The 14,000-nt window shown below is 40.1% G+C and overlaps 1 protein-coding gene across 5 annotated transcripts in view; it reads left to right on the top strand.

Annotated features, from left to right (window-relative positions):
- Positions 1–14,000, top strand: part of wdfy3 (WD repeat and FYVE domain containing 3) — a 137,962-nt gene that overhangs the window by 104,486 nt on the left and 19,476 nt on the right. For all 5 annotated transcript variants that reach the window (XM_088076349.1, XM_088076350.1, XM_088076348.1 and 2 more), the window contains 10 exons: positions 406–566; positions 3,875–4,104; positions 5,310–5,419; positions 6,660–6,842; positions 7,381–7,538; positions 8,396–8,473; positions 9,040–9,270; positions 12,001–12,169; positions 12,316–12,479; positions 13,435–13,583. In XM_088076349.1, coding sequence (XP_087932475.1) covers positions 406–566; positions 3,875–4,104; positions 5,310–5,419; positions 6,660–6,842; positions 7,381–7,538; positions 8,396–8,473; positions 9,040–9,270; positions 12,001–12,169; positions 12,316–12,479; positions 13,435–13,583 — 1,633 coding nt within the window. The remainder of the gene's footprint in view (positions 1–405; positions 567–3,874; positions 4,105–5,309; positions 5,420–6,659; positions 6,843–7,380; positions 7,539–8,395; positions 8,474–9,039; positions 9,271–12,000; positions 12,170–12,315; positions 12,480–13,434; positions 13,584–14,000) is intronic.

Below are 14,000 nucleotides of genomic sequence, written 5' to 3'. Positions count from 1 at the left end.
ATTTTGAGAAAGTTTCTTGTTATTTTGAAAACGTTTCTAATTATTTTGAGATACCATGTCATCATTTAAGTTTATCTTTTCTTTGTGATATTAAGTCATAATTTTGAGAGTTTCTTGTTATTTTAAAAAAGTTACATATACTTTGAGAAAGTTTCTCATTTGAGGTACCAAATCATTATATTTTAAACATTTCTCATTATTTTGAGATACCAAGTCATAATTTTGAGTATGTTTCTCATTATTTTGAGTTAATCATTTGGAAATACTAAGCCATTTTTAGAGATAACTCATTATTTGGAGAAAGCTTCTCATTGTTTGGAGATACTAAGTTATTATTTATATATAATGTTTACTGTGTTATGTAATGTTTACTCATGGCTTCTGTTGCTGCTTCTCTCCGTTCAGGTGAAGACGCCTCTCTGCCCCTCAGCAGCGGAGGAAGTTATCAGATTTTGGTCAACAACGTCTTCTACTTCACCCAGCGGGTGGTGGACAAGCTGTGGCAGGGCATGTTCAACAAGGACTCCAAGCTGGTGGTGGACTTTATCGTGCAGCTCATCGGACAGGTACAAACCCGACCACCTTAAAAATTCATGAAATGTCCAGAACTGACAGATTAAACCCAATGATAAACAGATTTCATATGCATTATTATTTTTTAATTAAAAGAATATTCTTATTAAATACGTTGAAACCCGAGCAAACTGGCTGGATTTCTTTGAAAAATATGACAAAAAGGCAATAAGCAGCATAACCAGAAATGCCCCAAAAATAAGCCAAAATTAAAAATAATAATAATAATAATAATTAAAAAACAAAATTAGAAAATTACCTGAAAATAATAAGAAACAAAACAAAAATTAAAAAACAAACAGATGAAAAAGACATGAAAAGTATTATCCTATGATTAATAATCCTTAATTTTAAATATATAATAATAAGAGTTGGTTTTTTTTGAGTTGGACATTTTTCTCTATTTATTGGGTAATATCTAATAATCCTCCCCACTTTTTTTTCTGGCTATTCTATGGTGACATTTTACTCTTTTTTTTGCAATTTGCCAGACATTTTTTGCCAGGATTTTCGTTGCCTTTTCTCCGTGTTTTTTGTCAAGTTTCAGAGGTCTAAATGCTTGTTGAAGGTGTCTAAATGCAGCACAACAAAACTGATGTTGATCTGGGTTATAAAGGGTTAAATGACCAAAAAAAACCCACACACACAGAGAGAGAGAGACTTTTGGACTCAGCAGCAAGCAACAAGTCCCTTTGTCTGTTTTAAAACTGCTGTGTGTGTGGGAGGCTTCCACGTCGCATGCAAACACTGGCATGTGGATGTGCGTCTGTGTCACACGAGCTCACATATATGTGAACATGACGGCAGGGATGTTTTTCAAAACAACTTGGCATGTCGGGGCTTCAGGACACTTGGATTACTTCATATGGAGACATTTTGTGGTTTTATTATGTATTTTTTTAATGTGTGAATCCTGGTCACCATTTGCTTATATTCTTTGGGAGATGAGTGCAACACCTTTTCCCTTTCCACCCTGAAACTCCGGCAGTTTTTTGTTGTTTGCAAAACTTCACCCAACTTTGCATCTGCATGAGGGTGAGTAGATAATACCTGAATTTTCATTTTTGGGTGAACTATCCCGTTAAGTTACTCTATAAATGTGTAATGCTGAAGTTTCCTACTTGGAATAATAAATAGAAGGGACTTCTTTTTCACTGAAATCAAAAGGGAATATCCTGCATCTCTCCAAGGAAATTCACACTTTCCCCTCCTGAACCTGCAGAGTGTCGCCGCAGGCGTAAAGAAGCCAGACTGCATTTTCAACAGCAGTGATGTTTGGCTGTGAGCCAGAGTCGAATTATAGACGAACTTATCACGCCCGGCAAAATGCAGACAGCGTCTGTGTGCTGCTGCTCTGAATGGAGAAATATAACCGTCCTTCTATGAGTCTTCTTCCTCTTAATGTGACCACGCTCAGGATTAAATTAGATAAGCAGTATCCGTCTGACTGCAGACCGCACTCACTCATTTTAGCCCGTGAAGGCACAAAAATTAGATACGGCTGTTAGTGCATTTAGGGCCTGACTGACTGACAGATGTGTATTTCTCAGTGTGTCTATATGTCGTATATCTGGAGCTAGATACATGTGAATTACTGCATGTATGGTTAAGTTTATGCTTTGACTGATTGATGGCATTTTTCATAATGAAAAATTCTGAGGGACGGTTTCATGAATGTGTGATCATTTAAGTTAAGCGCAGAGACTTTTTCCAATTAAAGTCATGTGTGTGAACTTAGTTTTCTACTTTGTCTGCATCGCCTTCTGCACACACGCCTGTGCAAGTGAGGAGATTAGGAGATTACGCTCTGAAATTAATTTTTTCAAACCATAATGAGCCTTTTGTATCCTGGAAATGTCTGGCTGTGATTAGTGATTCAGATGGCCGTGCACTTCACGCTGAGGCGTACAGAAGGACTTAGAATGTATTTACTTTTCATTTCATTCAGTTGACTTGAAACATACAGTAAGTACCCAGTCCACACAGTCTGTGCATTAAATACAAACCCAAAGCCTTTTTATGAGTCAAGTGGCGTATTAAAAGCGCAGGTTTTATCGCTGCATGCAGACTTTTATCACTGTTGATTTGAAGCTGTGCTTCAGTCGCGTCTTTTCATCTATTCATCCTGTTTTTGACGTCTGACTATTCATGTCATATCAAAGGCAACTCAAACGAGAAAGTTCTGCTACTTCTTTGTAACTTCCAATGGCTTAAAGACAAAACTCATCAATGTTGTAGGACAATGAGCCTCATTCATCACCTGTTCCTAATTTTATTTTTCTCAAAGCTCACTTGTGCAGTTTTTACAAAGATTCTGACATTCACAAATGTTTTATTATTTGGGATGTGTTCTTATGTTGCATTCACGTGATGTCGAAAGGTTGTAGTTTCCGAATTGGGAAGTTGTTCTTCCGACTTTGTTGTGTTCATGTGCTTTGACGTTGTAAAGTGGGAACATGAAAGCAATGAAAAGCGGGTAACGCCTGGGCTGGATGAGGACGGTCTCTCGCGGGACTCTTCCCTGCAGCTCCTTTTACCAAAGAAAACTTAAATAATTCCCCATTAATTTCCTGTGTACTAGAGCGTTTTTTGGGTTTGTTTTTTTTTTTGGAGTCTGGTGCTCCGCCCGCTTCAGACTTTTGTTCAGGCATTATTTCTGTCCATATTTCCTCATCTTTCAGTCTGTGCCTGCACACGGCTCTGCAGATTCATGCCCTGTTATGGGAATTTTCGGGTGTTTACCTATACTAATAAGAATCAACAGGCACACACACGTCGATTTACGAGGACCTGTGATTCATCATCATAAGAACAGAGGTCAAAACAATTCTGAGGTTTAAAAACATATGATGAACCAGACAATAAGACTATTGTTAGGACCTTTCTTAAGAACAAATTTTAATAAAACCTCAGGAAGATGTTGGCGAATGAGGCCCAATGACTCGAAACACAGTTTTAATAGTCGCAGTGTTATTTCAATGTTTGCTTCTTTGACTTCCACAGCGTCAGTTCTTGTCAGGAAGAAGCGTATTTTATTTTTACAAATGTGTTTCCACTTGAAGTCCCTCAGCAGTTCTCCACTCAGACTATGAAACAACACTAGAATAACAAAGCTACTTTCACAACCCGAGACCCACTTAACCCAGTTCAGCCCCCCGCTTGCTCAAACAAATCTTCTTTCTACAGAAATATTTCCACAGCAGCTTTAACCGTATCCAGAGCGCAGCAGTGTCACAAGAACCGACATCTCTCTTTCCCTCTAAACCTCCTCCACCTGTTTGTTTTCCTCCGTCTCCTCCAGTCCAAGAGACGCTCCCAGGGTCTGTCCCTCGACACCATCTACCACTGTCTGAACCGGACCGTGCTCTACCAGCTCTGTCGACCCCACAAGACGGTGGCTCAGCAGGTGGCCCTGCTGGACGCTCTGCGGGTCCTGACCGTCAACCGTAACCTGGTGCTCGGGCCGGGAAACCACGACCAGGACTTTGTGGCCTGTCTGGCTCACTGCTTCATCTGTCTGCACAGCGGGAGGTAAGCTTTTGTAAGGCATGTCTGAGGTGGAGGCAGTACTGTACATTTTTTCGTGTGTGTGCACAAAGTGCCAATTTTAGTATTCTCTTTGTCAAGAAAATTTTAACCTTTTTTTATGTCTTTAAATTCTTCACATTTTAGTCATTAAATTATCTTGAACATTTCAGTCAAAACTGATTATTTTGACATTTTAGTAAAACTTTTGTGAAACAATTTTTTAATCATTAGCTGATGAATGTACGGGTGTCGTGATGTACTGATGTTGACAATAACTGTGATAGTATTGATTTGATGTTAAAAATACATAAGAATATCATGTAAATTGGTGCTGAGTAATATAAAGATATTGTAAGATATGAGACTATATTTATATTGTCTTTGTTTCGGATATTGTTGTGTCCTGATATGGAATAAATTGTTTTTTTGCTGATTTTAAAGGGTGCATTATAGTAAAGTGATGCACTTTTCTCAACTTATCAGACAGTTCTACTTCAAAGTACTAATAGTCATTCCTACAATATTGTCATATCACATATTGAGATCGAGATATAGCCCTAAAAAATATGGCATTATAATTTTTTAGCCCATATCGCCCAGTGCTAATGTGAATGATTCATAACAGACTGATGAGAGTGCATGAGATAAAGGATTTGCAGACATGTTTCTGATCAAGATAAAACAATATTCTGGGGATAAATAATACAAAATCAAAGGAGACTGAGTGAAACAATCATAAAGGAAGTCCAGATTAAACATTTAGGAGTTTTGGAGCTAGTTAGCCTCACTTACACCTTTCTTAAATAATTTACTTTGACAGTTATACTAAGTGTTTTTTGGCTCCATCTGTTGGGTTTAACTCTGAGATTATTTCAGAGCTGCTGAGTCTCACACCTTTGTTGTTTATTTTCTGGGACTCAGACTGTGCCGTGTCCACTTACACGCCACTGGAGTGAAATTGTGGCAGCTCTTTTTCTGTGTGTCCTGCCAGAAGTACTGATAGTTTCCAAAAAGTGCAGCAGGTGGGGGAGAGCGAGTTTCCTCCCATGCTGGGGACACAATATGCTGTGACACGACACGCTGTACGACGACAGAGAGCGGACTCATCTGCTGCAGAGAAGCCAAACAGCCTCACCGTCCCTGTGACGCCCCCCTCAGGGCGTAACGTGGCAGGTCGGCACTAAGTCGCTCTGTGTTTGTCTCCGCAGCAGCGTGGAGGGCTTCGGTCTGGAGGCAGAGGCCAGGATGACAACCTGGCATGTCATGATGCCCACGGAGAACGAGGCTGACGCGACGCACAGCCACGACGTCAGCGAGGGTGAGACACCGTTACGTGTATGTTTGTGTATGTGTGTGTGTGTGGGTGTGTGTGTGTGTGTGTGTGTGTGTGTGTGTGTGTGTGTGTGTGTGTGTGTGTGTGTGTGTGTGTGTGCGTGCGTGGAGAGTGTTTGACTGTTTAACCCCACTGACTGTTGTGATTATTTTCTCCAACTGTCCAAAAATCTCAGGTGAGAAAATGAGGTTTTTGGACTTTTCTTTTCTTCAGGTCATACATGTATCAAAAGTTAAATGTCTGAGTTTCAATTCCATATTCCAGACAAATAGATATAGAGATGGTAATAGTGATAATAAAAATGAAGTAAAAAGAGACTTAATTAAAAATACTACTTCTCCTACTTCTACTACTACTGTTACTTCTCATAATAATAACAATAAATATAAAAATGAATAAATAAACCATAGACGTAAAAATAAAGAAAGATAAAACAAAGTAAATTGAGAAATGGCAAGAGGGATAATAGAAATTTGGTTTAAAAAAAAAGAATGACAATAATAATAATGACAATAAATGTTAAAATGAGTAATAAATGAATCATAGACATAAAAATAAATAGATTAAAAACGGAATAAAATAGAAAATGGCAGGGATGATAATAGAAATTGAGTTAAAAAAAAGTAAGTAATACTGGTAATAATAAGTAAGTAAATAAATAAACAACAGAGATGAAGTTAAATAAATAATAAATAAGTTTAAAAAAGACATAATTAAAAATATGTTATAACATTTTTGATTTTAAGCAATCGCACTCGACATGACTGGATTTTGCGTGTAATACTGCGACAAATTCAATCTACCCTCATATAATAGTTGCAAGGTTTTAACACTTACTGAAAATTAATACTTGTTATCATGTTTTGGGGTACAAATATGTGTTTTTCATTGTTTTTGCGGGCATTTGCATAAAGGAATTAGTTGTTTTGAAAACTAGGATGCAGAAAGATTGTGATGAGTGTCAGATATTAAGACGGTGTGAGATATGAAATATTTAATGAATATATAAAATCTTCAGTGCTTGTCTTGGAACAAGTGTTTTAGGATGTTTGCATGAAGAAATGAGGAGTTTTGGAAACCAGGAGGTAGAAGGATTGTGATGAATATGTCAGGTATTATAAAGGTATAATAGATGTATAAAACAGCCTCACAACAGCGCTGTGCTGTGATGTCAGTAAAACGAAGATGTGCTTATAACGAGATGATGGTTGTCGTCCCTCCGCAGGGCGGCAGCTGCTGCTGAAGGCGGTGAACCGGGTGTGGACGGAGCTGATGCACAGCAAGCGTCAGATGCTGGAGGACATATTTAAAGTGTCTCTGCCCTGCAACGACAGAGGCCACGTGGACATCGTCACGGCCCGGCCCGCGTTGGAGGAGCCGGCACTGAAGAGCTGGCAGAACCACCTGGGTGAGCCGCGCGCACACACGCACACACACACACACACACACACACACACACACACACACACACACTCAGACTTAGCAGATCATCTTCTGAGTCATGTCCGTGTTGGATTTGCGGTCTGTTTTCCTTGGGAGTGAGTGTTTTATCCAGCTTTACATAACTAGATGAACTGTTTTGGAGCTCCCCTTGTTGTTGTGCAAATGAAACACTCAAATTCTGCCAAAAGGGCCGATTACTGCTGATCTGCGCTCTCTCCTGCTGGTTCTCTCTCTCTCTCTCTCTTTCTCTGTCTTGCTCATTACGAACTTTTGCTAACGTAAGCAGAGTGCTGAAATACAATTGGCCTCCTGCTAAAGTTTTGACTCTGCTGAACCAGACACTTTGGCAGGTAGCCAGATATTGTTCGAGGTAAATTTGCAAAACCTGGTCAAGAAATGAAAAAAAAGAGTTTCCCGAATCGGAGGGACTTTCTCCTTAGTAGTAAGACTAAATATATAACTTCCCTCATGTGAGTGTGTGTGTTTTTCTCTCTGATGTGCAGTCCACGAGAAGAAGTGTATCAGTCGCGGTGAAGCAGTGGCGCCGGCGACTCAGTCCAAACTGTCCAGAGTCAGCAGCGGCTTCGGCCTCTCCAAGCTGACAGGTGTCCGCCGCAACAAGAAGGAGAACAGCCTGAATAAGAACAGCCTGTCTGCACAGGTACACACACACACACACACACACACACACACACACACACACACACACACACACTCACACACACGCCTGACACTCACTGCACAGCTGTAGGAGATGTATATATACACAGTGTGTGTGTAAAGGCCTTTACACACCTTTTTTTGTTTGTTTGATCAATTCGCACATCAATATATTTATTTTTACGTTTTTTTTAATTCACACGTGACACGAAGGCCATGACAAAAAAAAATCATTGAGATTTCTTGTCTACTTGTCTGGGTTTTACACAGTTTTATAAAATAAAATAAAAACACATAGAAAGCAAAAGAAAACTTTTTTTTAATGTAGATTAAAACATTTGATGGTGGAGACTGAATGGACATTTTAGAAGGAGACAGTTTCACATTTTGGCTCCGGCTACAGTGACTATCTGGGATGGAAATCAGCAGCTTCTCAGACAGCCTCAGTGCTGTAGGAGAGCAGTGAGGTATGCTGGAGCGAGCTTTAAGAACAAAAAAATCATATTGTCAACTCTAAATTTCACAGGTAATAGGGTAAAAATGAGAGTAATGTGGCATTATCACCACACTCAACATGTGTTGGTTGCACACATTTATCATTGATAATATAAATAAAACATGTTATCGGAGACGCTGTTCTGGGTCGACAGGAACGCAGTAACTGTCACAAACTCACATCACAACGTTTTGATCAAGTGTTGCAACTGTTTCAAAGTCACATCACTGCTGGTATGAAAAGTTTTAATGCAAAAGATTCACGGATGAGTGTTGCATTTTTGTGGTGTTTATTCGTCTCGGCCCCGGGTGTCTAATGGCTTTTCATCAGCTCTGTTACGATCTTGATTTTGTGTCTAACAGGAGACGTTTCAGTGGATGTTCACACACATCGCCGTTGTTCGCGACCTGGTGGCCATGCAGTACAAAGAACATCAAGAGGTAAAGCACTTTTGTCGTTATTTCATGAAGAGAATTAAACAAACATAACTCAATTTTTTCCAAGCACAGTGGGTGCACAAAGAACTCAAGCTGTTTGCTTCTCTCTTTTTTATTATGCCGGTTCTTTGGTGCACATGGTGAACTGTGAGAATCTTATCAAGCTAACCATGTGTGTTGTATGTCCATATTTTTATAAAGTTAAACACATATGCATAATTGTATGCTTGATTGAAGCAGCTGACTAACATAAACTCCAGCAGGAAGCCAACAACACACTTTTATAAATCCAAAGAATTTTTATAAAAATGAACCGTGTGACAGCCAGACTGGGAGTTTAACTGAGACAGGCTTTTATTTGAAGTTTTACAATATTACAGCACACTCACAATGACAAACAGGCTGCAGGACAAACCAGCAGACTGTTGCGTAACATTGCAGTCAGGATGTTATTGCAGGACGGTGGACCAAATAAAAACTGGTGCAGCAGTTGTGACAGCATGTATAATTTACAGCAACAGTGCTTAAAGTGACTCACCACTCATCTTATCCGTGCCTCCTTCCCTCAGCGGCAGCAGAACGCCCTCAAGTACGTGACAGAGGAGTGGGCGTCCATCGAATATGAGCTGCTGCGTGAGCGGGGCCTCTGGGGTCCCCCCATCGGTTCCCACCTGGACAAATTTGTGCTGGAGATGACGGAGGGGCCCTGCAGGATGAGGAAGAAGATGGTCCGCAACGACATGTTCTATATCCACTACCCGTACATCCCAGAGATGGAGCCAAACACCAACTCGGCGCAGGTATTCAGCTTTAAATCAGGATTATAACGTTCCCATGATCCCCTACAGCACTCTCAGCTGACACGAAGGGACTCAGTGAATATTTCTTTCTGGAAAAACATGAAACTGAACTGCTTCTTTTCTGCTCCGCTTGTTATAAAAGACAATGTGGTTATCATTTTTCACCTTTCGGTTATTATCTGTTTCTCCACTTTATGAAATTTTCAACAGCAAAGCACAACAACACTATTTTTTTTCATTTTTTATTGATATATAAATAAACTGTGATGTGTGAAATAATGAATATATACTGGCACAAACGTCTGTATGTAAAACACTCACTAGCCTTGACTGCAAATATTAGATCCCACACTAAAAAAGCACTAAAAATAAATTCTTTTTTTTAGAAATATTTCCTGTATTGTGCCCCTAACTTTGACTGGTCCCCCGCAGAGTCGTGAACTGGTAAGAACAGCTCTCCTGAAATAGAGCTGCTCTCAGACGAACTCGGCGGTGTCATGTGAGGAAGTGACATCAACAGCCGGCGGCTCTCTTTTCCTGGCACCGCCGGGGACACATTTAGCTTTGTTTGCTCTACAAATAATCCTCCTCTCAGTTTGCCAGCGGGCGCCTCTCCTCACTCCACAATGATTTATTCGGTCGGGACGATACAAAGAGACGGCTCACAGGCACGTCCTTTTAGCTTTCCATTAAAGTCAGGCTCTTCAAACACAATTCGTCACCCCATTTTACATTTTGAGCATGAAGATGGTGATTTTACTCAAAAACAAGCAGCCAAAAGTGACTGAAGAAAATCTCACCGCTCTGGCCGTCACCCCGTGACCCTGCGCTGATCACATGATGTAACCTTGCTCGGTAAAATTGGCCATTAGTTCACGAGATTCTTCAGATCCCTTCTGGGACAAATTTCTGGCTCATGGCCCCTTAAATCGACCCACTATAATTAAATCCAAAGTCCCCCCGGCTTAATCATAATGCATAATTTAGACATGCCCGGGGAGTTCTCGCAGGCTGTCCGACAAAGTCAAACACTTGCAGCCGAATATCGTTGCTCACCATTTGCCTGATACGGTCCTCCAATATTTCAGCTCATCAGCTGAGGTTTTCCTGCCTTGCTTGAAGTGTCGATGGCAGTATTTGTTGAACAAAGTTAAAATTCTGCACCACACAAGCTTCATTTGTTAATATGAACCTTTAATTTCTTTTTAATATTATAATTCTCTTTTGATTTTAATAATAGAATTTCTTTCTTGGTTTATGTGAATGTACAAAAACTATATACACAACCAAATGAACCTTTTAATCATGTAAAAAGGGAAAATTAATGAATTAATTGATAAATAAAGAAATGAAATAAAAACATAAATAAAATAAAAAATAGAAAAGGTGAGAAAAATAAATAAAGGGGATGGGGTAATAAAAAAAATAAAAGAAAATAGAAGATATGAACATATATTATTTAGACGGTTCTTTTTAAGAATCCCCCCCCCAAAAGAATATACATGGAAGCAGACTGCAGTGTCCCTGGCCTTTGAGGAGTTTATCTCTACTGCACAGACATTTCAAACACGTTGACAGGTTTCTACTTATGCACCCTCATCCTCCCTCTTTTCCACATCCTCCAGCCCTCCTCTCCCCCTCTGGTGCCCCTGGTACCCTCAGCTCTGGCTGGGGTCCTTGACCGAGCCCAGGTACCCTCCTGAAGTCCACAGGATAAATCACTGAGCTCCTGCTGATGCCTGGAGTGACTGCATGACAGTAACAAACGTGCTTTGAGAGCTGTTGCAGCTCTGAGTTGACAGTTTTGATATGAAGCCTGATTCTGCTGGTTCAGAAGACGTGCAGTAAAAACTTGGACTTGCTGTGGGGTTGAAGGTTTTCCTGTTTAAAACTCATCTTGTGTTGTTATGTGTAAAAGGTGTTTGTGGTAAATTTGACACTTTTTTTTGCCAAATTTAAGCAACTGGAAATTTCTCTGAGCTGTTTTTAAAAAAGTAAAGTGTAAAGTTTTTTGCACACTTGCATGTGAACATGAAGAAGTTCAGCTCGCCCAGTGCTTCTGTTTTGCTGTGACTCTGAAGTTGTATCCCAAATACTGCTTTCCCACCAAAATTAGCGCATGCATTTACAGTATCAGTATTTCTCTCACATCCTCCGGCAGGCTGTTGCAGCATTTTGGAGCTTAATGGCCAAAAGCAGAATCACCAAATGTTTTAGTTCTCCTCTGTGGAACAACTAAAAAAGAAGAGTCGGAGGATCTGAGGGGCCTTCCTGGTTCATGAACTAAAATAATCTCTGACAAATCGTCTCATGCAAGGCCATGCAGCACCTTTTAAACTAATAAATAATTAAAATTGCTGTGAAAACTAACAGGCAGACAGTGTGAAGTTTTTAAAATAATGTGAGCTCTCCTTCTGGTCTCAGACTTCTGCACAATTCTGAATTAGTTGCATTCTTTGGCAGACCAGAAAGAGCGTGACAGTAGCCTCACCTGCTCGTTATAAAAGTGTGCATTAGTCTCTCCCTGTTGCTCAGAAAGAGAAACTTTGGAAATATTTTCCAAATGATAAAATGCTGAAAAATGCTCCAAACTTATGTCAGCTTACTGAGATAAAGGTAGTGATTTCTCCATGATGGAGTCATTTGTTCCACAAACACACAATGCAAACTATTTTTTTCCCTGTATGCTACAACGAATTCACCTTCTTCTTTTTTATCACCCTCCTGCAGAAGCCTCTCCGTTACCGGCGAGCCATCAGCTACGACAGTAAGGAGTACTACGTGCGTTTGCTGTCTGGAAACCCCGGCATGTACCAGCACTCTGTGGAGCACAGCACAGAGGGAGAGACCACACAGCATGAGCCCGAGCACGGAGAGGACACCATCGCAAGAGTCAAAGGTACATGAAGGACTTTTTTATGACTTCAAACTGTTATTAGGAAAGCACAACTTGTTTTCCTTTTCTGTTTTTTAGTCCAGACTTCTTCTTCCTCTCAGAATGTTACTTGAATTATTTAACCTGTTGCGTGTTACCGTGTTCTCCAGGTCTGGTGAAGGCTCCTCTGAAGAGGTCTCGGTCCACAGCGGACGGGGCAGACGAGGACAGTCAGGAGCAGCTCCAGGAGCAGCTGCTGGAGTCAGGAGGCCCCGAGGAGGAGCAGAGGACCGACAACACGTCCCTGCTGCGCCTCCTGGAGGAGGGAGAGAAGGTCAGGAAAGGACACACAAACATAATTGAATCATGTTTCCTGCTCCATTTTCATAACTGCTAGAGGCTAAACTCATTATTCACTGGTAAATACAGTACTTTTTTAATATAATTATTTTATCTTTTATGGTAGAGAAAATGTATTAAGTTAATCTGTGCAGGTAATTTTTAATGTTATGTTTGTCTTCATGTTCAAAGGTTATTATTTAGAATATGACTGTTTTTTAGTTACTTTGTTTTAATTTGTTTTTATCTAATCTTATTTATTTGTTTGTTTTCCTTTTTTTTTTCTATTATGCTCGCTTCAAAGCGAGAAACTCCTGCACGCTGTCCTGCTGCTGACATTTTTACTAAGTGAAGAAAAAAAAGATGTTTGGGTCAGGCGATGAAGTTCTGTTTTTTTCACTCTAAAAACAATTTAAAAAAATAATAAAATGGGAAAATATTACTGAAAATTAGCAAAATTATCTACCAACAGAACAGGATTTTTTTGTAACATGTAAGACAACCACAGATGTGTGAAAACTAATGCGGCCAGACTGAAAACAAGCACATCTGTCTAGATACAATATTTAAGATTAATTTCTCAATATGAAGGAAAATTGAGGAAATGCTAGTGCCAGCGTCTTAGAATAAAGCTAAATATATGGAAACTGTATCCTAAAATCGGCACAGCTTCACACTAAGTTTTTGCAGCTGCTGTAGTCTTTTTATTGCTGTAGTCTTTCTGGTGAGCAGCTCAACACATTGGGATTACGTCATTTGCTCGAGGCCATTTTCACCAGCAGTTTCTGAGTGTGAGGAAAGATCATCTCCTCACTCATTTATTCGTTCTTCAACGAATTTGTTTTTGCCTGCAGAAATTTAAGCCTAGAACTTTTCATTAAAACTGCTTTCTCTCAACTTTTGGTAATTAACAGACATTTTTTTATTTTCTCTTATACTCACTCTTCCAGATTCAGCACATGTACCGCTGTGCCCGCGTTCAGGGTCTGGACACCAGCGAGGGCCTGCTGCTTTTTGGGAAAGAGCACTTCTATGTCATTGACGGCTACACCATGACCGTCTCCAGGGAGATCAGGGACATTGACACGCTGCCCCCCAAGTAAGTCCAGGTTTCTGTATCACTTTACATCACGATCCAAACACCTGCAGAAGAATCAGGATTTAGAGCAGCTGCATGATTAATCCTGAAGCTGCAGCTGACAGATGACACACTGACTGTACTCTTTCCCAAAATTAAAAAGATGACATCATTCTTCGGGACGCTGCAGTGGGAGTTTTCTGCTGCTGGAATGATGTAATGCCGCTGACAGAGCATGCGTTGTAAAACTCAGCAGAGATATGACATATTTATCTTTTTTTAGGGATCTCGCTCTGTCTGTTCCTCTGAGACACGACGTGAAAATAACCAGCAGATGCTGCTTTGATTTCATTGTGTTTCCCCTCAGGTGTTTTACTGTTTTACTCATCAGCAGCCACACAGTCCTGAACAATGAAAACATGGTGTCCTCATCGACAG

The sequence above is a fragment of the Plectropomus leopardus genome, chromosome 4 (assembly GCF_026936395.1).
Source record: "Plectropomus leopardus strain MGB_pleo_1.0 chromosome 4, ASM2693639v1, whole genome shotgun sequence".
In the NCBI taxonomy this organism is placed as follows: domain Eukaryota; kingdom Metazoa; phylum Chordata; class Actinopteri; order Perciformes; family Serranidae; genus Plectropomus; species Plectropomus leopardus.
The sequence above is the reverse complement of the archived record's forward strand: the minus strand, read 5'-3'. Positions and strand labels throughout refer to the sequence as shown.